At 57.5% G+C, this 25,689-nt stretch overlaps 1 protein-coding gene across 3 annotated transcripts; it reads right to left on the bottom strand.

Moving 5' to 3' along the window:
• Window positions 1-33: 33 nt before the first annotated feature.
• On the bottom strand, window positions 34-25,418 carry SULT2B1 (sulfotransferase family 2B member 1). Of its 3 annotated transcripts, none has more exons than XM_039868574.1 (7): window positions 25,254-25,418; window positions 10,297-10,436; window positions 7,357-7,565; window positions 4,990-5,116; window positions 4,501-4,595; window positions 1,528-1,708; window positions 34-273 (listed from the first exon to the last, which is right to left on the bottom strand). In XM_039868574.1, exons 1-7 carry the CDS (start codon window positions 25,322-25,324, stop codon window positions 59-61), a joined length of 1,038 nt encoding a protein of 345 aa, XP_039724508.1. In that variant the 5' UTR covers window positions 25,325-25,418; the 3' UTR covers window positions 34-58. The 3 variants fall into 3 exon arrangements, with proteins under 3 accessions (XP_039724508.1, XP_039724510.1, XP_039724507.1); XM_039868576.1 differs by lacking the exon at window positions 25,254-25,418 and adding an exon at window positions 21,527-21,635; XM_039868573.1 differs by lacking the exon at window positions 25,254-25,418 and adding an exon at window positions 19,357-19,663.
• Window positions 25,419-25,689: the final 271 nt, after the last annotated feature.

Raw genomic sequence — 25,689 nt, forward strand, 5'->3', positions numbered from 1 at the left:
CGCCCCCTTCACGGCGCATAGAGGAGCCGCGGCAGGAGCTATGCGTTTATTCTCGGGGTCACGGGTGGGGGGGCTCGGGAGCCTGGGCCGGGCTGGGGCTGGGGTCAGGGCGGGGCTCGGGGTCCGGACTGACATCTTCGGGGTTCGGACTGACATCTTCGGGGTTCTCGTCCCAGGGGAAGGTCGGCAGGCCCCGCATCTGCTCGCGGTAGACGCGGTCGAAGGCTTCGCTCTGCGCCACCGTGAAGTGATTCTTCCAGTCCCCGGAGACCCCTGGTGGGGAGGCAGGGGCGCGAGGTGAGGGGCCACCGGAGCGCCGTCCCCGCCCCCACGTCTCAGCACCCTCTTTCCCACCTCCCGGCCTTGGCCCGGGCCGTTGCCTGTGCCGGAGGCGCCCTGCTTCCCCAGCCCCATCTCCCTCCTGCGATGGCTGACCAGCCACCCGGCCAGACCCCTGGGCACCGTTCCCGCCCCCTCCGCCCTCGGCTCCCCTCTGCCCTGCTCGTCCTGCAGGCAAACAGCTTCCCTTCCTTCACTGCTCCCCTGCCCCCCCAAATCTCTCTGCCCAAGAACATCTGCTCCCCACGTGGCATGATAGCACAACCAACCCCCAACCCCGTGAAAGCGTCGCCTCCTCCGTGACCCGTCCCTAACCTCGAGGACTGGAACAGGGCACCCTCCCCCTGGGGCACCCTCCCCCTGGGGCTCCCGCAGCGCCCCACACGACTTCCATTATTGCTGTGGCATTGGGAATGGCCTCCCTCGGTGCCAGGCACGTGCTGGAGGTTTGGACAGAACCTCTTGGATGAAACCCACAGTGACTTAGCGGGCAAGGGGCGGGGACCCTGCTAGTCCCCCATGCCCCCCGTGTGGGATCCCCCCCTTAGTCTGAGGCTGCTTATCTCATCCTGGGGCTCCACCCTTACCTGGCACCCTGGGGCCAATGTCACTTGGATCACCGTATTTTGAATTTTAGCAAGTGCACGTGCCGCTTATAACACAGCTCACGTTCCCTCCGGCACGCTGCTTTGGGCCCAGTGAGACGGATTTTGGATTCTGACCTCCAGAACTAGGAGAGAGTCCCCGTGTGCTATTTGAAGGCGCTCAATTGCTGGTATTTTGTCACAGCAGCAACAGGGGACTCACACACTCCTACGCGCACCCCGTGATCAACACCGGAGTGTTTCTGGGTGAACATCAATACCAAGGATTCACGGAGACCCCAGACAGCCGCCTAGCGGTTCAGAGCCGGCTGTGGCTGTGCACGCAGGCGTCCTGTTCGCGTTTGGAGCTATCTAGGGTAGGGGGAGTGGGGGGCCTGGGGTGCAGGCCTGGCTGAAGCATCTGCTGCGTCCAGGCCCTGTGCTAAGCCCTGCGGGTGGAGTCAGCCCTGGGCCCACAGTGACCCTGTGATGGCAGTTCCCTTCAGAGCTGGGGAAACTGAGGCCCAGAGAGGTTAAGTACCTCACCCAAGCCGCACAGCTAGGCAGCGGCCGAGTGGGGCCCGGAACCCCCGAACCCCCGTACCTTTCCGGAGGAAGGCGCCACGGCGCTGGTCCAGCAGGCTGGGCGGCAGCAGCGTGAAGTTGGACATGGCATTGGCCTTCATGGCCCCGAAGGCCGAGTGTGCCACGACGGAGCCCAGAGCCTCCTCACTCAGCTGCCGGCCCAGGAACTGGCAGACGCGCTGCACGGAGCCACGGAGGTCCTGTGGGCAGGGGACAGGGCTCAGGCGGGCCAGGCAGAGGGCGCGGGCGGCGGAGCGAGGGGGCCCAGGCCCAGAAGGAGCACCAGACCCCAAGTCTAGATGTCTGAGCCCCAACCCAGACCTGTCCGGGTGACTCCGCCTCTTTGCCTCAGTTTCCCCGCCTCCACCCGAGGGACTGGGCTATGGCCTCGAGGGTGTTTTGCAGTTTTGGAGTTTTGGGTCTTGGAGGGTTCTGTGGGTAGGTAGGAAGGAGCAGGGCTAGGTCAGAGGTCACAGCAGGGGCAGAGGTCAGTCCAGCACCTCATGCAGAGTCACCTGCCTTCAGGGGACAAAGGGGAATGAGCCAGTCTGTGCCCCAAACCTGTTCCTCAGGTCCTCACCCCAGCACAGCCCCGTCACTCACCCCGTCTCCGGGCCAGACTCCCGCCCACCTCATCCCTCCTCCGTCCCCTCCCCTCACGCCCTGTCCGTCATCAGCCCTGTGCCTCAGTCCTTGACTCTCTCCGCTGTCCCTTCCTCTGTGCCCCTAGCACTGGTCAGGCCTCATTCCCTCCTTATGGACCCTCGTTCCAACCTCTTCCCCAGCCTCCCGGCCTCCGGTCCCCCACACCCAGAGCAGAGCCTAATCCCAGCCTCCTGGGGGCTCCCCGGTGGCCCGGGACATGAATCCCAGTCCCCAGGCCTGGCCTCGGAGGACAGGTGTGGCGGCCTGTCCCCACAGCTCCCTACGCTGTCCCTCCAGGACTCATCGTCCGTCCCCTGCAGGCCTTGGCACGCGGCTGCCCAGGGAAGCCCCGCACCATCCTGCGCCCCCTGTCACACTTCCCCGTCAGATGCAGCATGAGCATCTCTGCCCTCAAGGTCCCACCACTGTGGACTGAGCACCTACTGTGCGCTCAGTTCCGGTCCAAGCCCCTCGTGTCTATCTGTGCTGATGCTGGCCGACAGCTTTGCAGAGAGGTGTCGGCACCCCAATCGGTAAACGGAAGCCCAGAGAGGGGAAGACACCTGTCCAGGGTCACACAGCTGAGGAAGAGCTCAGCTTTGGGTCCCGGAAGCCCACAGTCCCCGCCTCTACCTTGCTGCCTTCTCTGACCGGAGCCCAGGACAGTCAGACTTCCGGTCAGCTCTGCCAACCCCACGGCCCCGATTTTCCAGGCCGTTCCTGGTTTCGTAACCATCCATCCTTCTCTCATCTCGAACCACCGACGTGTCCCAGAAATTGTCACGTGTCGGCAGTTTCTCACACCCAGGGGCAGCCCAGAACCTCTGCCAGGCTGCATGGCCCAGTTTCTGGTTTGGAGCATAAAGCTGGATGGAAAAGGAGGAGGAGGGGCAATGCCCCGTCCCAACCCAATCTTTTCTGGATCTTTCCGTCGAAAGATGCAGAGAAAAACGCACACACGACCGACGGAGTCCGTGGCGAAGAGCCGTGTGCCTCAGACGAGGCGTCAACTCTCTCTAGGGGATGAACCCCCAATTTCCTCCTCTGAAAATGGGGAGAATAGCAGCATTGGGGTGAACCATTTAAAATTACCCAATGTCAGCCGTTTCGTGGGATTCGACCTCACACGCGGCTCGCCTGTCCGTCCTTCGCACACGGCGGTGGACATTACTGTTATTGCTAATCAGACAGGAACAGGCCCTGGCTGAGGATCACTCTTCCCGGACGCACGGCGCTGACGCCTCGGAGTCCGACCGTGTCAGGGGTCACATATGCCAGGGCCAGGGGGCGCGGTCCTCACCGCGGCCCCACGGGCTGGCGTTTTCCACCCATTTTAAGGATCAGAGCTCCGAGGCTCCGAGGGGTTTTAAGAGGAATTCAACGGCTGTGTTGGACACCAGCATCCGGGCTCTTTTCACCAGGGAAAGTACCAACAGAGAGGAGAATACGGAAAAATGCATGAAGTGGGAACGCGTGGGTGGCCGTTGGTGAAGGGACACCTATTGGGAGGCTCCTGGGACCCTGGACTCCTGGGACAGATCCTAGAAAGGGTGGGCACCGTCACTGTGGATTGCTTCAGCTACAAGCCCATCATCCTCCTCATGGCCGGGCAAAGTCGTAGACATTCCGCACGGCCCCTTCTTCCAGGAAGTCCTCCCCGATTGCCCCCAGCCAGCCGGCGTCTCTCTCCTGGATGCCTGACCCGTCATGGGGGGCCGGAGGGGGATCCAGGTCTAACTCCAGGTTGTTTCCTTCTCCTGCCTCCCTCTGCCCTTCGGGCCACGACCATCGCTGCCACTCACTTCCCAAGTGACCTCATTGAGCCCATTGCCTTCCCCTGCTCGGGGTCTACCTGTGGCTGCCACCTTCTCAGAGAAAAGCCTGAGTCCTCGCTGTACGGCCTCGTTCCCCTCCCCCATCCCCACTCACTGAGCTGCGGCCACAAAGCCTCTTTCTAAGCCCAGGAGAACAGCTCACCCCAGGGCCTTTGCATCGGCCGGTCCCTCCGCCTGGGGAACTGTCCCCAGACACCGCCGTGGCTCCCGCTTCCCCCGCAGCCCTTCCTCGAGGGTCACCTTCCCCTGGAGGCCTCCCCTGACCGCCCTACTTAAAAAACCGCTCCCGTGGAGACGTTCCTCCCCCTCCTCTCCCGCCCGGCTGTCCTCCTTAGCGGCCACCTATTTAATTTGTCCAGGGTCCGTCTCCCACTCACGGGCTCGGGGACCCTGCTCCGTTCACTGCCACAGCCCCAGGACCTGGCGCGTCCCAGGCCTTACTGGAAGGGAAGTGGGAGGTCTGAGAAGGGGAGAAGTGGGGGTGCTGAGCTGCTGGGGGGCGGGGGGCTCACCTCCTGCAGCTCTTCATAGGTGATAAACAGGAAGTTCTCTTTGCCCTGCATCCGAATCCAGCCTTTAATGTGGTCGAACCAGGAACCGAACTGCACTGCGGGCGGAGGGGCGGAGGGGTGAGGGCCAGGCGGCAGGGCGCCCTGCGGGGGTGCAGAGGGGTCTCGCCAGCCCACATGGCCCCGGGCCCAGGCCCTCTGAGCCGGACGCCTCCCCTCCCCCGCCCCTGCATGGGTGCCTCTGTCTCTTTGACTCTGTCTCTGTCTCCTTCTCCATTTATTTCTTCGTCTGTATCTCCCATCGTCTTTCGATTTCTCTCTCAGCCTCTTAGCCTCTCTCGCTCCCTCTGTCTCTCTCACTGTTCCTCTCGGTCCCCTCTCTGTCTCTGTGGCTCTTTGTGACGTCCTGGATCTCTGCCTCCCTCTCTCTCCTTCTCGTCCTCCCTCCGTCTCTCTTCCGTCTGGATCCACTAGGGCTGCCGCTGTCCTCACCTTCGCCTTTGAGGAAGTTCTGCAGGAATTGGTCGGGTGTGCCGGGGTCCTTCAACTGCCCGGCGATCTTGGAGTAATGGTAGAGGGACACCGCCACATCGCGGGGGTTCCGGCCCATGTAGATCACCTGTGCGTGGGGGTGGGGGTGGGGGGGAGAAAGTGTCGGACACGGCCGGGGACCCCAGGCCCTGAGGCTGCGTGCCTCGAGCCCCATCTTCTGGCCCCACAACAGGAAGGACTCGGGGTAGACTTCTCAGGGGCTCCCCCCGCTAATGTTAGCTCAGAGCATCTCACCTCGTCCCAGAGGCCAGGGAGGAGAGAGGGGCTGTTTCTGGAGTGGGTGGAGGGATAGTTCGCGTCAGGGAATAGAGAGGGGAGGAGGAAGGCATGGGGGTCAGGACACGGGGGATCGGGGTGAGAGGCGTTGACCAAAACTGAAGAGAAGCCGCCCCTCCTTCCTGTTCCCAGAGCCGAGGGTGCAGCCAGCCTCACCCCTTCCTGCCTGGACCCTCACTCCAGCCTCTTCCCTGGCCTCCCAACCCCCACACATTACTGACCCTGCTGGCCTTAGCTCTCCAGCTCCCCAAGATAGAGTCCTAGCCCCTGGGCCTGGAGATCAAGGCCCCAAGTGCCTGGCTCCGATATATTTACCAGGTTTATCCCACAACCAACCCCTCTCCAGCCCCATCAGATAAATCCTTCCCCGGGAACCATCTCCTTCCCCAAGATCGAGGTCAGCCACGTGCCGGTCAGCCATGGCCACGTGGCTAACCTGCAATAAAAACCCTGGACACCAAGGCTCGGGTGAGCGTCCCTGGTGGGTGAAACTCCGTGCCTGTTGTCACACATCGTTGCCGGGAGGGTTAAACGCTGTCCATGTGACCCCACTGGGAGAGACCGTGGAAGCCGGGGCCTGGTCTCTTCCTGCTCCCCCTGCCTCTTCCCTTCGCTGATTTTAATCTGTATCCGTTCAGTGTAATAAACCGTAACCGTGAGTCTAACGGCTTTGCCGAGTTCTGAGGCCTTCGAGGGAACCATGGAGCCTGAGGGTGGTCCTGGGGACTCCTGGGTTGAGATCCCCATCTTGTCTTTATCTACAGTCACTTCCTTGGTGACCGCACCAGCCTCCTGGATTTAATGACTATCTATCTATGTATCTACCTATCATCTATCTATCCGTCTATCTACCATCTATCTATCCATCCCTCCATCCAGCTATCATCTGTCTATCATCTATCTATCTATCTATCTATCTATCTATCTATCTATCTATCTATCTATCTATCTATCTATCTATCTATCATCATCATCTATGCATCCAGTAACAAATTGCAAATCTATGTGCTCAGCCCGGATCTCTCCTGTCAAATCCAGATTTGTCTCTCTCGCTGCCGACCTGCACCTGGATGTCGGTGGGCCACAGCAGAGCGCCCCATCTTCCCCGCAAACCTCTCCTCCCTGTCCTCCCCATCAACTGATGACTCCCACTTTCTGAAGCCGAACACCCTGGAGACACCCTTGACTCATCAGTTGCTCTCACACCCACATACAATCTGTCAACAGATCCTCCTGATTCCACCTTCAAAATACACTCCAAATCCGGCCCTTTTTCTTCCCCTCACGGCCACCACCCCGGTGGCCTCCGTCGCCACCTCCCACCGGGGCTCCCTCTCAGGGTCGCCTCCTGCCTGCTTCTGCCCTCACCGCGCTACGCCGTTCCCCACCTCGCCACCAGAGGGCGCCGGGGAAACCCCAAATCGGCTCCGGTCTCTCCCTTGCCCAGAGCCCGCCGCTGACCCCGTCCTGCTCAGGGGACACGCCAAGTCCTCGCAACGGCCATCACGGCTCTGCACATCTTGGCCCCTGTGACCTCCCTGACCTCGTCCCCACGCCTCTCTGCTCTCACTTGGCTCTGGCCACCCAGGGACATCACACCCACCCGAAGGCCTTTGCACCCACTCTTCCGGCTGTCTGGAATGTTCTTCCCCCAGATGCCCCGCCACCCTACACACATCTCTTCCCTCGCCTCCCACCCAGGTCTTTCCTCAAGTGGGGCGTTCTCACTGGGGCTTCCCTTGACCACCTTATTCCCGATTGCAACCCCCAGCCCTAACTCTAACCCTCACCCTTCCCTTCGGGATGTGAATTTATCGCCTTGGATGTATTGAATTTCCTCCTTATTTATTCCATCCCTTCTCTGCCTGTACCCCCTTTAGAATGTGGGCTCGCGTTGTGTTTATTTACCGCTGTTCTAGGTCGGGGCCAGGGCTCTGAAAGATCCTTAATAAATAGGCGCCAAGTTCATCGGTTAGTTACTCCCTCCCTTCCGCCCACCCCCCACCCCCCCAGCTCACGCTCCCGCCTCACCTTGGCCTTGGAGTTGAAGAAGGCCTTCGTGAAGAGCTGGATGGGGAGGTGGGAACTCATGAGGCGGGGGCTGGACTGGTCCGAGAGGCTGAAGGCACCCATGATGGTCTCACACCAGGGTGCCCGCTTCCAAATGGGCACCGAGTGAATCCAGGAGGGATCCCCGTCCTTCAGAATTAAGCTAAGGATCTCGATCATCCAGTTGGTGCCTGGCGGGAGAAATGGGACAAATGAATCGGAGGTGGATGAGGGCGAACGGGGCATAGCATCGGATGGATTGATTGATTGATTGATTGATTATTAGTTAATTTTTTTAAGCATCAGATTTAGAAACGGCTGCGTTTACTGCACAATTGGCTAGGTATTTTATTGCACGGATTCCTCACGACCGGCGGGAGAGGTGGGGTTGGCTTTATTTTTCAGAGCAGGAAACTGAGGCCCAGAGAAACAAGGTCGCTGGCCCAGGTCGCAGAGCTGGGAAGCGGAGCGTGGCGGAGACTGGCTAGCTGTCCACCCAACCCCATTTCGCTTTCCTACCCGGAATAGGACGGGACTACATTCTTCTAGCCTCCCCTGCAGCCGCGCGGGGGCCACGTGACTGAGGTCTGGCTGGGGAAGTACAGGTGTCAGCGATATGCAGCCCTTTCCAGGCCTGGCCCATAAACTCTCCCCACGTGACCCCCACTCTGTCTCTCCCCGGTCTGCTGGTTGGATGCGGAGATGCCAGTGGAAACTGGGGCTCCCGGGGCTGCCTGAGACTGCCGGATTCGCCCCACTTCCCTCCACCCATCCCGCACCGCTTGGAGTTTATAGGATGAGAAAGAAACTCTCGGGTCCAGCTTTCTGAGCTGCTGGGGTTTATGCATTAGGACAGAAGCACTGCGCTAATACATATGGGGAAGTTGGCATTGGATCCAGGCGTCTGGACTTAAAATCTCAGCTCTTTTCGCTGCCCTGATTTTGTGGGGAGCCACAAACAACATGTAGAAGTGAGGGACCTCATCGATGACCCGGTTCCAGCAGACTACAGGCGAGTCGGACGAGAAATAATATATTCACGTTAGTGACCAGCTGATATTAGTATCGTGTTGCCTTGGGTGACAGCAACCAGCCTGTGCCAGTTCTCAGTGTATTGCGTCTGGGCTCCAGAGCCACGCTTGGTTGCCCTGTTCTGTGATGGTGGAGCTTGGACCCTGCCAACATGGTTTTTTTTGTTGTTTTTTGGGTTGTTTTTTTTTTTTTGCCAGCTAGCTCAATGCCAAGCTCTGTCAGTAGAGGGCGCTGCAGGCGCCCCGCAGGAGGACGGTGTTTCTGCTCCCGGTTTTGATGGGCTGCTCTCCGCCCGCCCCTGTGATGGACAGCGGCCCCCCCTAGCTCCGCGGCAAATTCCCCTGGGCGCTCTGCTTCAGCCCCAGAGAGGGTGGCTGCTCCCCGTCTCAGCAATTCCTGTGTCCGTTGGGGGTCCCTTTAACCCTTGGTAGTTGAACCCCCCGTTACTAGTTCATAATTGTTTTCTTCTAGGTGTGCGGTGAAAGGTAGAGAACATAAAATTGACCACTTTAACCCTTTTTAAGTGTCCAGTTTAGTGGCGTTAAGCTGTGTAACCATCACCACCGCCCGTGCCCCGAGCTATTTCCAACGCAGCCTGCTGTTCCCAGAACGGATTTCTGCAGCTTCTTCGAAGGAGGGAAATTTGACTATGTCCATCAGAACTGCAAATGCATGGATGCTTTGACCATACCTAAGAGTTTAGTCTACATAATAGATAAACGCAGGTGCAAACGCGTAGGCGTGTAAACGATACCTGTACCAAATGGGCCACTGTGTCTGGAGTTTATATTGTGCATAAAGGCAAAGCGTTGGAGGCTAGTCGATGCTAATTGCTAAGGAGCTGGTTAAGACAAACCTTGAAAATACTATGCTGAGTGAAAGAAGCCGGTTACAGAAGGCCCTGTAGTGTAGGATTCGTTTCCTCGAAATGCCCAGAACAGGCAAATCCATAGAGACAGGAAGTGGATTAGTGGTTGCCAGGGGCTGGGGGACCCGGATGTGGGGTTCGGGAGGTGACGGCTAATGCGTGATGGCGGGATTTCTTGCTGGGCTGATGAAAATCGATAGTGATGACGGTTGTACAACTGATGAAAATCGATAGTGATGACGGTCGTACAACTCTGTGAATGTACTACAGCCATAGAATTGTCCGCTTTAAAACGGGCGAATTGTGTGGTATGTGAATTATGTGTCAAAGCTCTTACCAAAAAAAAAAAAAAAAAGACAACTTCATAGAACTCCATGCCGAAAGGGTGAAAGTCATATTTTGAAAAATTTCAACACTGTTTTGTAAAACAAAGTCAACCCCATCATTTTAGAGAAGAAAAAGCTGACGTCTGTCCCTCCTCTCACTAAAACCTCCCCAAGGGACTCTGATTAAAGTCACCGCAGACCCTCCCAACCTTCCTTCCACAAAGATTTCCTGAATAATTAGGACGTGCCAGGCGTTGTTTTAGGCTGGAAGAACACAGCGTGAACGAGACAAACGGAATTATCTGCCCTGTTGGAGTTCGTGGTCGAGTGGGGGAAACCAGAGACTAAGTCGACACAGAAATATACATCGTACAGCGGCTGGTAGTTGATTCATGAAGAAAAGGACGTGGTTAGTTCAGGTGATAGAGAGAGACGCTTTTTTAGCCAAGGAGGTCAGGGCCCCTGCCCTGGAGACGTGAGAGCTGATCCGGGGCAGGAGAAGGGTCTGGAGGAAGGATGCTGGAGGGCAGGGGGGGACTCTCCAGTACAAAGGCCAAGGTCACCCCGGTTCCGAACAGCCCCAGCCCTCCGTTCTGCTTCCCGTTGCCCTCAGTGCGCGCTTCCCAGCCTCTGTCCCACGCATGCGCCCCTGTCCCGAGCACCGCGCCCCCACCACCAGCCCAGCGCAGCGAGTACCTGACTTGGGGTAGGTGATGATGAAGATGTCGTCGTCCTCCACCTCGGCGTTCTCCGTGATGCTGATGCTCTCGGGTGAATAGATGCCGACTGGGAAGGGTATGCCTTTGTACCGGAAGTATTCTCCTGACAGCTTCTGGCTGTAGAAGGAGGGGACACCATGAGGACCGGGAGGAGGCCAGGACACAGGTCACCAGAGTTGGGGTGAGGGCCAGGGGCCTGCCCTGCTTCCAGCTTTACAGCTGAGGCCTCCAGGACACATAGTGGCGGAAAAGTCATAGAGGAATCTCAGGAGAGGAGGGCGGGCTGGCCCCCAAATGGGTGAAGGGCACCCCACTCGCTCGCGGGACCCTGGCAAGGAACGTTCTCTGCACCTCGTTTTTTTCACCTGCCAACTGAAGATAGTTTACCGAAAGCCCACGACAATCCTCTGAGGTGACAACGCTTCTTCTCCCCATTTTATGGGTGAAGAAAGCGAGGCACAGAGAGCTCGAGCGACTTGCCCAAAGCCACACAGCCGGCGGGACGTGGAGCACTTTACGTCTGCGAAGTGGGGCTAACCGTGTTTCACACATTTAGTCTTCACCCCCAACTCTCGAGGAAGATGCTAAGTCACCACCCCGTTTGACCGATGAGGAAACTGAGGCCAAAGAAGTCGGGGGCGCTGCCCGCCCCTCCCCGGCCACAGGGTGGAGAGGCAGAGGCCATGTGCTAAGCCGGACATGGAGCCTGCTTTCCAAATCCCCCGCCACGTGTTCACACAGCCAGACACGGAAACAAAATGGTCTGAAATGAGATGTTTTAAGAGCAATCCTTTTAATCTACTGTCTCTCTCTGTCTCCCTCTCCCCCGGGGTCTCCTGTTCATGGTGTGGGAGAGTGATGGGTATCTGGGGGGCCTGGCTAAGGCCACGTCGAATTGGAGACGCATTTCATGGGGCGTTTGTGGGATATTGATAAAGTTCAAAGTCACGTCTGTGTCTGTTACAGCGAGCCAGCTGGCTGCAGGACGTGGACATAATGACATGAAAACTAGGAGGCAGAAGTCGGATCACAATATCACGCCTTCGAGGGCACTGGGCCCCAAAAGTAGGTGGTGGGAGAGGAGATTTAGGTTTGAAGTGTGCGAACCCGGAAGCTAGTGTATTATTTTTCTGGAATGTTGCACGTATTTTATCAGCTTTGAATGAAGCGAGTTGCTGTGATGTCTTTTCTCTCTCTAAATAAACATTTCCTCTCCCTGGGGTTGTCGCCACCTGCCTTGATTCATTTTCTTAAGGAGAATTCCCTCAAAACAATACGAGCTTCGGGTCCCACAAAACCCAAAGCTGCCCAGGCTTAGCTGCCACGCTTCGCGACCTTCCACGTATGTCTGCATAGTTAGTACACCTGGGACAATGAACTGGGAGGAAAAAATGTAGGTAGGTTATGTCGTCTGTGGATTTCATTTCAAGGTTGTGAGGAGGATGTTTCCAACCTTGGTATATAGAGGGTTGGGCTCCGACTGCACAGACAAAACTCAGAAACTTAATGTTGGATGAAGGCTGAGGGATGCAAGAGCATCCAGATCCCAGGATTCCAATTATGAGACAGTCGAACACATTTTTTAACAGTGGGGATAGTGGGAGGGTTTAATGTGTCAATACCAGTAAAAATGATTGGCTGATGGTCCGCGTTTAATAAATCCGGGCTAAAATTATTATTAATACAGTGACAGAGGCAACCGGACATTGAGCCCAGAGGAGGGACTGCTTAGCACAGCATTTGGCACACAGTAGGTCCTCAGCACACAGTAATGACTTCCTTGTTCGGGGATGTCATCGGGTACCCCGATGGTGGAGGGTGGGTGATGGTTTTAGTGATGTCATGACTGTGGGAGCTGTGAGGTCATCAGTTACCAGGCAGATTAGCATAGCAGTTAAGTGCCTAGAACTCGGCTGTCCCTGTGCCTCGGGCAACGGTCGTGCCTCTCCGAGCCTCAGTTTCCTCTTCTGTCACTTGAGGATAACGGTCATATCTACCTCAGGGTTTTACTCCTACCCGAGGATTAAAAGGGATGAAATATGCAAAGCGCCTGGCTCCTGATACATGCTCAGGAAACTAAAGCTCCCGTTTGGTGTTGGCTTGATCTCTGTCTTTGATCTGGGGACGGTTCCTCGGGGAGATGTTTCCTCTGGGTTTACAGGAGAGGAAAACGTGGACAAGGGAGAGGCGCTGGGCCCTCGGCAGCCCCTGGATAGTCCCTGGATGCCTAAGTGAACACTCGTCATCTCCAGATGGGGTCCCACCTGCATCCCAGGCAGCCAGGGTGGGGTCTGCAAGGCTGAGACGTCGCTGGTGCTCAGACGCGTAGATGCACGAGTGTGCGATGCACGCGTGTGAGATGCACACGCGTGTGACGCACGAGGGGGTTTACCAGGAAAGAGAGAAGGAACATCGAGGAACAGTGGTTATGCTCTCCACCCGCCTCCGAGGCGCCCAGCCCTGGCCCTTTAGAATTCCCCACGGGGCCTTCGGGGCACCCAAAGCCTGGCCTCTCCCCAGGCCAGCGGAGCCCAGACCACTGCTCCCCGGGAGCCCAGAACGGCCAGTCGCTCAACAAATAACCGAGCACCGATGTTCACCATGCACGCATGCGGGGAGCTGGGATCCCCTCGCGTTTACAATGCTATGAGTGAGAAAATGGGGGTTCAGGGAAGGGGAGCGATCGGGCCAAGGCCACACGCGAGCACCAGGCAGAGGTGGGATCGGAACCTCAGCCCCGTGGACACTTTCTGTGCCGGCCCCTCCTTCTCCTGGGATCCCACACTCCAGCTCAGGTCCCCAAGGCCCTGAGCGCTGTTCCCACCCCCAGGCCTTTGGAGCTGCTGCTCCTCTGGCCGGCGACCAGTCCCCTGCCAGCTCTGAGCTTGAGCATGGAGGCCGGGGAGGCCCCCACGTGGGCCCCCGCCTGGCTGAGTCGCACGCACGGCGGCGTGTCCTGAAACAGGTGCTATGCGCCTTCTCTCCTCAGCTGGCCCCAAGCGGACCTTTCCTCGCCCTGGGTCACAAGCCTGTTCTGTCTCCAGGCCACGTCCAGGCCCTGGCCTGCGGCTGCCGCTCGTCAGGGCAGAGGAATGAGGATGACAGTCCACCAGGGTCGGAGGCTGCCACAGGAGGAACCGGCACACACGACGGGAGCTGCTTGAACTCCCGGAAGGCGCCTGGCCCACCCTGCTCCAAAAGACCCCAGGACTCGAGACTCTCAGAATGGTCCAACACGTGGACTCTCCTGCCTCCCGCCCCCCACAGTCCACCAGCCCTGGTCCTCTCATTCTGTCCCCACGGCCCTGGTCTAGCTCAGGTCTCCTCCTTGCCCCCCGGACCTCCACTGCTTGGCTGCGGCTCTTCGGCCCAAAACTCAGGGCCCCCCCTCTGGCCTCCTTAGACCTCCAAGACCCTGTCTGAGTTTCCTTCGGAGGAAATTCTATGTCAAGGACATGTGTTATCGCGGACTCTTCCCAGAACCCTGCGGGGTGGAGACTGAGAGCACCGCTTTATAACGGGAGAAACGGAGGCCCAGAGAGGTTAATGTATTTCCCCAAGATCACACAGCAGTCTTCAAAGGAGCACTCAGCAAATCCCTGTCGCTGAGCCTCCACCCTTCCCTCTGCTACTAAGACACGGTGTGTTTGTTTCATTTCGTGTTTTATCCCCAGGGCCTGGCACGCAACAGGTGTGCAGTAAAGATCCCCTGGGGGTGGGGGCTGTCACCCATCCAGAGGCAGCCCAGCCGACGCAGGGGAGAATGAAGACGGGTCGAAGTTAGATTTGGATTTGAACCCAGGCTCTGCTACCAACTAGCTGTGTGATCCTGGATACACGGCTTAACCCCTCTGGGCCTCGGTTTCTTCACCTGGAGACAGAGACTCGGAAGGAAGGCCTCCCTCGAAGGGACTGGGTCAGGATTAAAAGCTGCTGTCACCGCTGGCCCGGACTATCATGGTCGCCCCCTTACTGACGTCTCTGCTTCCGCCCCGGCCGCCGACAGTCTGTCCTCCCCACACGGCTGCCGGGAGGATCGGGGTAGAGCCTGAGAGGACTTCTGTCTCTCCTGCGCCCCAAAGCCTCCCGTCTCGCTCAGCGAAAGCAGAGTCCTCGCCGTGACCACAGGGCCCAGCACCATCGGCTCCGGCCCCTCTCGGCCTCCTCTCCCCGCCACCCTGGCCCACTCGGCTCCGGCCACACTGGTCTCGCTGCTACGCTCCGGGCCGGGCCCTGCCTCAGGGCCTTTGCGCGGCCCGTTCTCTCTGTCATTCCGGCCTGTGACTGGCACCCTCGCCTCCTGCGAGTCTTCGCTCCCACGTCACGGCCTGTCAGCGAGACCTCCCATGAAGCTCTGTGTGCAAGCGAACCCACCCTCCTCAGCCACGTGCTTGCTTTCCCATGGCACTTGTCACCTTGGAGAAGCTCTAACTGTTTGCACATTAAATTGATTGTTTGCCTTGCTTCTCCAGGTTGCATACAAACTCCATGATGTCAGAGGTTTGGCTGCCAGTGTATCCAAAACATTGGCATACACAGAGGGTATATAAAAATTTGTTGAAAAATAAAAATACCGCGGAGAGCGCTCCCTGGCACAGTAATCCCCATTACACCACGTCCCTCCACGGGTTTATTTCCTCAAGAACCTCAGAAGGCGACTGTTATTGCTATTCTGTGTTACAAACAACGACATCGAAGCACAGAGAGGCAGAGTCGCTTGGCTAATGTCACACAGCTGCAGAGGGCAGAGCTAGGGTTTGAACCCAGGCGACGTGGCCCCACGGTTTGTACCCCTAACCACCGGTGCCGTGGCGCAGAGTCCCCCGGCCTCCCCGGCCCCCTGACACATTCTGTGAAGGCTGTAGCGGGGTGGGGGTGGAGGGTGGTCGAGAAGACGCGGGTTTGATCCCAGGCGACTCACATCACCTTTCTGTCTCGGGCTCTACCTCTCCCACCCCCTGTCGTGGTCACATGAGTATTTAACTCCAATAATATAACAATGTATTGTTGTTATATTGTATTATATACACATTGTATATTATATGCCTCAGTGAAATATCATAACATAAGCAGAGATTTTAAAACAGAGTCTCGCCCAAGAGAGACGAAAACTTCCATTCCCGCCCAACATCATACTCGCATGTTTGTAGTCACACTATTTATAATCGCTCCAAACAAAGCACGACCCAAATGTCCTTCGGCAGGTGAATGGGTAAACAGTGGGACCTGCGCACACGCGACCCTACTAGGCAATGACAAGAAAGAGACCTGCAGCCACACAAAGCAGTCTCAAAGGCATGGTACTGAGCGGAAGAAGCGGATTCAGAAGGTTTACAGTCTAATCCCATCTGCATGGCTACGGTGGGCTGAAAAACAGCCCCAAAGAGGTCACGTCCCCAACCCCCAAATGCAAGGTGTATACTACGCTGCACGGTGAACGGGGTTCAGCAGCGGTGGCCAAGGATGTAGAGATGGGGGGGCGGGGCCCGACGTAATCTAAAGCGGGGATGGGGTGCGGTGGGGTGGGGGTGTGGGGGTGCATCAGGGCTGAAAGAGCAACGAACGACAGAAGCCGAGTTCAGAGAAGAGCCGGGAGGATGCCACACAGTGGCTCGGAAGGTGGAGGGAGGGGCCCAGGTGTGCAGGTGGCCTCTAGAAGCTGGGAAAGGCGCAGAAGGACACGGATTCTCCCCAAGAGCCTCGGAGGGGGTGAGGGGAGGCGGGGGGAGCCGGCCCTGTCGACACTCTGATTTTAGCCCAGGGACATTGATCTCAGACTAGTGACCTCCAGAAGTGGACGCGCACACATTTGTGTTGTTTTGGGCCACCCTGTTCGCGGCCGTTGGTTGAAGCAGACATAGGAAACCGATACAATGACATTTTCGAAAAGACGTCACTGGACGGACAGAGAATAGACCCAAGTGGCAGGGGTCGTCGGGGTGTGGGGAGGGGGTCGGTAGGGATGGGGGTGGACTTGAGTACGAAGGGGTGACGGGACCGTCCTGTGCCCTGACTGTGGTCCTTACACAAATCTATACGGGTATTAAAAATCATAGAACTATGCAGTCCCACACAAAAAAATCAATTTTACTGTATGATTTTAAAAAAGAACCTCATCGTATAAATGCTGACTGTCCATTAGCTGTTATTATAACGAATCACCCAGTCGGCTACTGTCCGCCTTGGCCACGTGGGGACATAGCCAAGCGAGTTCTGCCTCCGTTATAGGCCTGACTTGGATTTGCCGTGTGACCTGAGGCCACCCTCAAACCCTCTCTGGTCCCATCGGGAGAATGAGCAGTGGCAGGGCGTGACGGAGGCCTCGTTTCCAGGGACCGCCCAGTCCGATGTCCAACGAGAGCTCCCAGGAGCTTAATGATTTTTTTTTTTTTGCCTGAGATGGGGCAAGTTCATTCATTCAGCTCACAGATATTTACTGAGCACCTATTATGTGCCAGGCGCTTGGGGGATACAACAGGGAGTGAGACTGGCCAAAACAACAACAACAACAACAACGAAAAAACAAAAAAAAATCTATTGAGGCTTATGTTCGAATGAAGGATAGAATGAACTCAAAATGTTTCAAATGGAGTAGTATATGGAACAGATGGTGATGGGGAAAAGTTGAAGCAGGTCGTGGAGAGGGAGAGTCTGGGCGGGGAGGGGGGTTGTAATTTTAAAAGGATGGAGGCTGGGGAGGGCCCTCTGAGGAGGTGACTTGCGGTGCGTGGGAGCCAGGGGGCAGAGCGCACAGGCCGTGAGTGCGCGGGGTGCTGGGATTCTGGCACCTGCGTGGGGCTGGACCCGCGTCCCCCTTCCTGCGGATGCCATCAGGCCCACGATGACTTTGTCAGCAGCCCCGATGTCCTGCCGAGTCACCCCTGGCACCTGGAGTCAACTTGCCTTTCTCTGGGGAGCGTTGCCAAGACTCCAGGAACCCGAGCCAGGCTCAGCATGCCTCGTTTCCAGAACACACTGCGTGGCGTCCAGCCGCCCGGCCTGACAGCAGCGCCCTCCCTCACCTCCTGAAATCCCACTGGGTGACCACCGTCTGGGCCAGTGTCCCTGGCTCCTCTGGGCCCCTTCGCTGGCAAAACAACTCCCGCCAGAGAGCAGAGAAAGAACCCGTCTGTTCTGTTACCGGAGGGAGCGGGAGTAGAGTGACCTCTTCCAGATCATTTGGTGGCACAGACCACCTCGGCCAGAGCAGGAGACTCCCACTGACGGATGCGTTATCGTTCCTCTCAGCATCCTGCTGGCTTCTTGCACAGCCCTTTTAATACTTAGTAACTATTTTCTTTGTCTATGCACTTTTTAAAATCCATCCAGTCTTCTGCACTAGTAAGGAACAGAAATTCTCCCTCTTCCCTGTCCCACCTCCAAAGAACAGGCATCTGCCATGCGGGCAACACGTCATTGTATTTTTTTTTTTTTGATGCACAAAATGAACGACCCCAGAAGTGTATGGAATAGAGAGGGGCCCTGGAGGAAAATGCCCAGTGAAAAATACCCCAGGATGTTAATTATCACATTATTTATAAGAGATACCGGAACAATAGGCAGACTGGATCAATAGATCAGAACAAGATAAACAAATCAGGGCCCCACAAATATTGGAACCCGGCCGCTCAGAAGGAGCTATGTCTCCACAGGGACTTGAGTAGCACACATATTTCTCAGAACTGGCACACTTCAGATCCACGCAGTCTATTGGACGTAAACATCGTCTATTAAACGAAAAACCCACCAACAAATATCAGAAAGTCTATTTAACGAGAGGCAGCCTGGAACACTTAGGGTGAGATGTTCTAATCCTGTCTGCAACTTCCTTTGAAATGCATCACAAATAGGAAGGATTTATGGATGCATAGAAGGTTGCAGGACGCACAGATATAATAAAATAATAAAACATAGTAAAAATTTTAGTGGTGTTCACTGGATAATTCTTCCAACGTTTTTATATGTTCTGAAATTTTCACAAAAAAAGGTGGGCGGAGTGAAGAGGTGGCAATTATTTGGCTAGATGTCTGAGATGCTACAAACAGGGACAAGGCCAGGACAGAGCCACATATGAAGTAATACCTGATTGACGTTTAAAAAATAAGTAAAAACGAGATACACGCATAAAGAGACATTTTCTGGCAGGCAAGCGTGTTAAAAGTGGTTACTCCGGGGGGTGGGGGGTGGGGCGTGGGAACTAGGATTTCCCACTTCATTCATGCCTTTCTGTACATCCCGAATCCCGAGCTGCGAACACAGTGACAGTAACTCTGCATGCTTGCCCTCTGTCTGCTTGGCCGGTGGGACCAGAGCCGTCTCGGGGGACTTGGGAATCGCGGGCGAAGGATGGCAGAGCGTAACCAGGGGAGCCCACCGTGCAGCTGGGAAGCTGCGGAATTTGGGGGACTATGTCTGTTACATCTGCTAAACTGCCTTAATACGGCATGTGTGTATGTTTCTTTATAGTTACCTATGAAAATAAATTCTTGGCCCTTATCTCTATAGCTAGTGATCATCTGGGACTATTAATAAATATATATATCGTCATCTGGGTTTGGTAATGAGTTCATGGTCCCCAACAACCCAGCCCGGAGGATCCCAGTGCTACCAGTGTGGGGTGTCATCCAACCGGGCTTGCAGAAGCACACGCACGTGTGCTCACAGCGAGGGGGCTCAGATGCCTCCTCCCCACCTTCCTCCTCTCCCTCCCTTCCCGCTAAACAATTCCGATATCACACCCCCCACCCTACTCTGCGCCCTGCTTACTTTTCAGTTACTATGTCATGAGAATCTTTTCAGGTCCGACCCCGGCCATCTCGTTCTTTTTAAAAACAGCTGCAAGATGGTCCACTTCCGTCCTCTTAACATTATTTTCCTTTTGAGGACACGCACTTAATCTTATGCGGATCGTGACACACGCACAGGACACCCGACCCGGATACAGAGCCGTCCGCCACCCCAGAGAGGTTCCCCGTGCCTCTTCCTGAGTGGTCCCCTCCCCGGTCCCAGAGGCCAGTGCTGTTCTGAGTCATCCCACCATAAATTGAATTGGCTGGTCTTGGGTGTTCTCAGACCGTCATCTTCTAGAATGTACTCTGGCATCTGGCTTCTGCTCGGCAAACATCCTTGACATTCCCCCGTGTTGGTGTGCATGTTAGACTTTGTTCTTTTTCATGGCTGAGTAGAATTCTACCGTCTGAGCGAATCACAGTGTGTTTATCTGTTGGCCTGTTCTCGGCTGCTCCCTGGTTGGGCTAGTTTGCCTAAAGCCACCGGATGGGGCCACCGTGTTTGAATTTTAGTGACCTTACAGTAAGTTTCTAAGGTCTTACGGGGTAAATTCTCCCTTCCCTTCCTGCCCACCCCTGCCCCTGGCCAATTCTTGCACATTTAAAAGCTATGCAGATTTTTAAATGATTAAACAAAGACTAAGTGAGACATATCACTTCGATGTGTTACTTTTATGGTGATAATAATAATAGGCGAAAATCTAGCTAAAGAAATCAATCTCTGTCTTCAAATTCTCAGGGTCTGCTGTCCTGCGTCTCCAGCTGTGCCCCCTCGAAGCCTGGCCGACTCATCGTCCCCCTGGGGCCCCGCCTCCCCTGGGTCCCCACGCCAGCACGGCCGGTGTTGTTCTGTCCCCACCGCCAGGTTCTACCTGTTCCCGACACACTCCCCGCTCCACCACACCGGGCTCTCTGCTTGTGCCCTGCATTTAGCCCGAAGGCGCTTCTAGACCGTTCTCTCTCTTTCTCTCTCTCCTTCCCAACAGACATGTAGGAAGCTCCTACTGTGTGCCTCTCCCTGCCCTTGGGGCACTGCAGACAGGAGCCTTGTCGTCCCCCAGAACTCTTGGTGACCATGGCCATTCTGAGCCACATGCGGCCGCTGAGCCCTTGAAATGTGACGGGTGCCACTGGGGACCCGGACTCTTCATTGTATTGAATGATTACTGATTTCAACGGAAACACCGGCCCTGGAGCCAATTATTGGAAAACTTTCCAGGCAGGTTTGGATTAACTGGGGCCTGGAGATTGACTCTCAGGGCCCTCGGCGACGAGGTCTGAATACAGACAGAGTCGGCCGATGGGAGGTTAGCGGCCGAGCTGGGAAAACACGCACAGTGTTTCGGAGGCTCCGGGTGAGACGCAGAGTGTAAAATCGATCGTTGATCATTTCGGCTGTCGATTGATTACAGGCTGAAATGATAGTATTTCAGAGATATCGGGTCAAATAAGGTATATAATTAAAATGAATTTCACCTGCGTCTCTTACTTTTTTGCAATGTGCCTACCAGAAAATGTTTATTTAGGGGGCTCCCCTGATGCATCTGTGGGTCAGCGTTGGTCTGGAGCTTGGACCGCAGATCCCACAGACCCCACAGACCCTGCGATGGATTGCGTGTGGGGGGTTAGCCTCCTGTGCAGGTTATGGCCACAGGGGTCCCTTTCTCTAGGGTGGCGCTTAGGAGCGAGGTCTCTGGAGCAAATCTCAGATGTACGGTTTCTCTCTGGGCCTCAGTTTTCCCATCTGTGAATCGGGAATGTCGGCATCGGCCGCCTCACCGGGAGGCCTCGTAGCAGGAGGCTGAAAGGCCGGAATCCCTCGCGAAGCCCTCGGAACCGGCCGGAGCCCGGCGCACGCTCAGAAAGGACCTAATTACCACCGTTCTTCGCCCCGGCCCCACCCTTCCCACTCAGGCACCGGCGCTCCTGGCTCCAGAGGAGTCACAGGTGTCACGGGAATTAGAGGAGGAGGAGGAGGAGGAGGAGGAGGAAGGGAGAGACGTGCACACCTGACTCGGCAGTGCGCGGCCAGCCCTGCCCCAGGCGTCGCTCACCGCGCCCACTTCGCAGATGCGCAGCTTCGCAGCTCCCAGAGCCTTGTCCCTGACAGGGCCTCGGACACGGGTGCGACACCGGCGGGGCTGGAACTCAGGGCTGCCTGGCCGCGAGCTGGGCGCCCGGGCCTCCTGGCCTGCAGTGGCAGGGTCCTGGGGGTCCTGGTTCACGGCCTGGTCTGCCGGTCCCCGTCTCCCCACCTGCAGAGTCTCCCTTCATCAAACTGGGCAGCTTGGTTTGTCCCACGTGGGGAGTGGCTGGTCCCGCTTCCTGGTCCCCACGCAGGACCAGCAGGCACACGTCGCCCCCACCCCCCAGCCCTTCTCACACATTTTAAGATTCTTAGCCATCACAGGTAGTCACCTCATGGCACCTGTGGCTTCAAACCTGTCCCGTGATGCCCAACCGCTGACCTGTCCACAGGTAGGGACAGCGTGGGCACCACCGCTGTGGTCCTCGGCTCAGGCTCAGGGGGCCCACGACGCCTCTGAGAGCAAGTGGGAACAGAAACACAGCTCCCTCCACGCGGGTCCCTCGCGGGGGGTGGCGGGGCGAGGGGAAGGGGGGCCGTGAGCATCTTTTTCTAACTCTCGGGCAAGGCGCCTTATTTACTTGGTGGCCCAGAACGCTCTCCTCTCTGCCTGCCCACATTCCACCTGGGCGGCGAGGGCCAACGTCTTATTATTTATTGCTTAAAATCTAAAATGCAGCTCTGTGGCCGGTAGGGCTGTAGCCATAAAATTATTCGAGTGGCTCGGGCCCTCCCCCAGGAAGGAGGGGCTGGTTGTAAAACCAGGTGCAGAGGACCTCGGCTGCAGAGAGGCCAAGATCAGAGGGGGGCTGCACCCCGAGATCAAAGGAGGGGAGCAGCGGTAACCTCGGGTCCAGAGGCCAGCGTGGCTTCTCCCGTTGACCCTCCGCAGAGGGGGCTGGGAAAGGCGCAGCCCAGCGCCCCGGATGCCCCGGATGCCCCGGATGCCCCGGATGCCCCGGATGCCCCGGATGCCCCGGATGCCCCGGATGCCCCGGATGCCCCGGGAAACGCAGAGACCGCCCACTGAGCCTCCTGGATCCCGCCCCTCCCTCATCTTGCTCATCCTCTAATTCCTAACGCACCTGCCCATCCCGTTCAGGGCGTGAGAGAGTCAGGCTGCCTCGGTTCGAATCCCGGCTCCACCCCACTTGGCAGCTGTGTGACCTTGGACAAACCACCCAACCTCTCTGGGCCTCGGTCGCCTCGGTTATAAAGGGGAAGATAATAGTTATCTCGAACGGTCGTCCTTGTGAGGATGGAAAGAGGTCTTACGAGCCAGGCGCTCGCCCGCAGCGAGCACTGGAAATGGAGATGACTGTCCCCTGGGCTCCACCGCCTGTAAACCGACGGCAACTCCATGTCCTGCCTACCTCCCGCTTCTCACTCCTTCCTCTTAAAGTTTTTATTTTGCCCCCATTATCCCTTTTTAGTCCACTGTATACATTTAAGGCACACGGGACACGTAGAACATCTGTAAAGCGTAATTGATAACAAACCCCGTGAACTAGGACGTGCTGCGCGGTGTGTGTGGCTGGGGTCTCTGGGCTCCTCCTTCCTTGTCCCCTGGGCCTCCTCCCTGCAACCACTTGCCGTAGTTAAACCCTGGTCAGTGGCTTGGGGTTTTGGGGGCACAGTTTTGTCACATAGGCTCGTAGCCCCAAAACACTACATTGCTTAGCTCTTCTTGTTGGGAGAAGATGGGGCTTAAAAGGTGAAACCGGGCTGCAGAGCGTATCCAAGGATCGCCTTTCACACTTGACATGAAGAGTCGCTCATGTCACTGCTGTATAATGACGGGCCCCGTGGGAATTTTCCACGGCCCGTTTGGTCCCCTCGGATCCATTCGGCCTCCTGTTTCCCGCCACCAGCCGCTCGAGCTCCAGCCCAAAGGCTGCCTCATCTCCCCCGCGCATTCATCCCTTGACGTCTTTCTCAGAGACGTCATAGGCCCTCTGAGCCGGGGACCAGGGCAGTGTCTCTATCCGTGAACAGGTCAGCGTTTGGGCGTCACGGGACAGGTTCGAAGCCAGAGGCGTCATCAGGGAACTATCAGTGGTGGCTAAGAATCTTAACACGTGTGAGGTGGAGTCTGCCACAGACGAGAGAGGTCCCCAGGCAAAGGAAGGTTCTCGATCCTGCCCAGAGGGAGCGGGGACCTCAGTGGGACCCCGGCCCCTCTCTCCCCTTTTATTAAATGAGAGCTGCTTCGTTTAGATTTCTATGCTGCAGTTTTGCTCGGGAGTACGATTTCTCTTGGACAGAAGGGTATCAGTGTCTTAAGAAAAAGGTTTGGGAAACCGTCGCCATGGGGCGCGCAAGGGACCTGAGCTGGGGACAGCCAAGGGTAGATTGGGAGGTTAGAAAAGATTTCTCTGGGAATCCCGGCCAGGGGATCGGATATGCAAAGGCACTGGGGCAGAGATTAGTGAGGCATGGCCGGGGAATTTGAAGGGTTGACTTGGACGTATGGGAGGGAGCTGGGAGGCCAGACTGCCAGGGCCTGGAGTCACTTGGGAGGAGGGGCAGCTTGGGAGAGCCGGAGGCGGGGATACAAAGCTCAGGAAGCAAAGAGGAGGCCCGAGCTGGAGCCATGGAAACGGAGAAAGTCCAATCGCAGGAGGGTGGGGCTGGGGAGTGACAGGCCATGGGAGACAGGGGAAGGGAAGGATGAGGACAAAGTCTGGGGGCCTGGCCTGGTGACGGATGGGGCCAACCCCGAGATGGCAACCCAGGAGGAGGAGCAATTCTGGGGGAGCCGCCGAGTTCGGCGAGGATGGCGTGTGTCTGAGGGCCTGGGAGGGGGACCCAGAAGGGCTTTTAGGGCCCTCGAGAGAGGCATTCTTCTGAGCCCCGGAGATGCCAAAAACTCGTGGAGAAGAAAGTTCAAGGTCCTACAGGCGCCACCCGGGGACTGCAGACATTCGAGCCTAGCAGTGTCTTACAGGTGAGGGTTGTTCCCCTCCATTTCTCAGGTGAGGAAACTGAGGCCGAAGCCTCCTAGAGGCGGGAAGCCCAGACCAGGAGCTGGAGAAACCGCAGAGCCAGGGGGCCCAGAGCACAGAACGCTGGAACCCTTCTCCGGCAGACCTGGGACGAGCCTGGGGCCACTCTCAGCCCGAGAGGCCCAGAGACACTGCGAGGCTGGTCTCTGTCACACAGCCATCAGAAGGCATCTGAAGTCTGAGGCGCCAGGGAGGCCTGCCTGTCTGTGGCCCCCTGATCCGGGCGAGGAAGGGCGGGGGAGGGCCCGCATCGGCCTCGGCCTCGCTGTGTGATCTTGAGAGGGCGGCCTGCCCTCTCTGAGCCTCTGCTCGCTCACCCAAAGAACAGAGCCGTGGGGCGGGGGCATCGCCGGAGCTACCGACGTGGGGGAGAAGCCACAGACTCCAGGGGGAGACGGACGGGGTTCGGATTTGCTTCTGGCTCGGTGACCAGCGTCACTTTTCCTCCCAGCCTCAGTTTCCCCATTTGGAAAGTGGGTACTCTGCGGGTGTCTGACGCGTGCTCAGAATGTAAGAGTCACGCCCAGGAGGTGGGGAGTCCAATGTCCCTCCCTGCCGGCCCCCGGCCCCCCTGGGACACAGCCTCGGCTCTGGGGCTCAACTTCATCCAGAACCCTGCCCACCTCTGCTCGCCAACCCTCCCCCAGACAGACGGAGCCAGCGACACGTTCTGAGCCCCCGGGAGGCAAATTCCCTCCACTGGAAGGCTTTCTGGGGTGTCCGGGAAGGAACAGCGCACATCAGCCCCTCGCGTTTGCTGAGCGGCTCGTCGCCTCCGAGCTCCCTGCCCTCACTCGGCCCTGTGACGGGGAGACAGCCGGTGTGTCGGCCCCTTCGACAGACAGAGAAACTGAGGCCCCCAGAGGGACAGGGACACCCAAGCATCCCACTCCCTTCCAGGAGGGGCCTGCACCCCGGGCTGGACGAGCCAGCCCAGCCAGCCGGGCTTGAGGCTGCAGGAGGCCAGGGCCTGGCTCTGCAGAGGGCCCCGGCTCTTCCCTCAGGCCACCTGCTCCAGGGGGCCTCGCGGCTCGTGCCCAGCTTGGGGCCTCACCTGATTTCCGACAGGTTGTTCTCGTAGGCGCCCCACAGGGCCGGGGGCGGGGGCTCGGCGGGCCCGTCCATGGCAGGCGGGCGAGGGTGGGGAGGGGAGGACGTGCAGGGAGCAGGCGGCTCGGGGACCAGGTATGTGCGGCGGTGTTGGCGTCTGCCACCCGGGGAGCCCGCCAGGTGCTTACCTCTGCGCCCAAGGGGAGGGGCTGCTCCCAGCCGGTTCTCCCAGCTGCTACCCACGCCTCCAACAGCGGGGAGAGGCCGAGAGGGAGCCACCCTTCTCCGAGGGTGGGGCGGAGGGGTGACGGGCACGTCCTGGGCATCTCGCGAGCCAAATGGTCAGAGCCCAGGGGTTCGGAGCCAATCCCGCACCGGAACCTTCCGGGCTCTGGGTTCTGGCTGTGTTCGCGCCCACCTGGAGTCAGAGTGGGTTCATC

This window comes from Pteropus medius, unplaced genomic scaffold (assembly GCF_902729225.1).
Source record: "Pteropus medius unplaced genomic scaffold, Ma_sr-lr_union100, whole genome shotgun sequence".
NCBI lineage: Eukaryota > Metazoa > Chordata > Mammalia > Chiroptera > Pteropodidae > Pteropus > Pteropus medius.

Coding starts and splice junctions, on each gene's coding strand:
- SULT2B1 (XM_039868573.1), bottom strand. CDS start 19,472: ATGCACACCAACACGGGGGAATGTCAAGGATGTTTGCCGAGCAGAAGC. Junction 7,566..10,296: donor CATCACCTACCCCAAGTCAG/GTACTCGCTGCG, acceptor TTCTCCCGCCAG/GCACCAACTGGATGATCGAG. Junction 274..1,527: donor TGGCGCCTTCCTCCGGAAAG/GTACGGGGGTTC, acceptor CCTCCCCACCAG/GGGTCTCCGGGGACTGGAAG.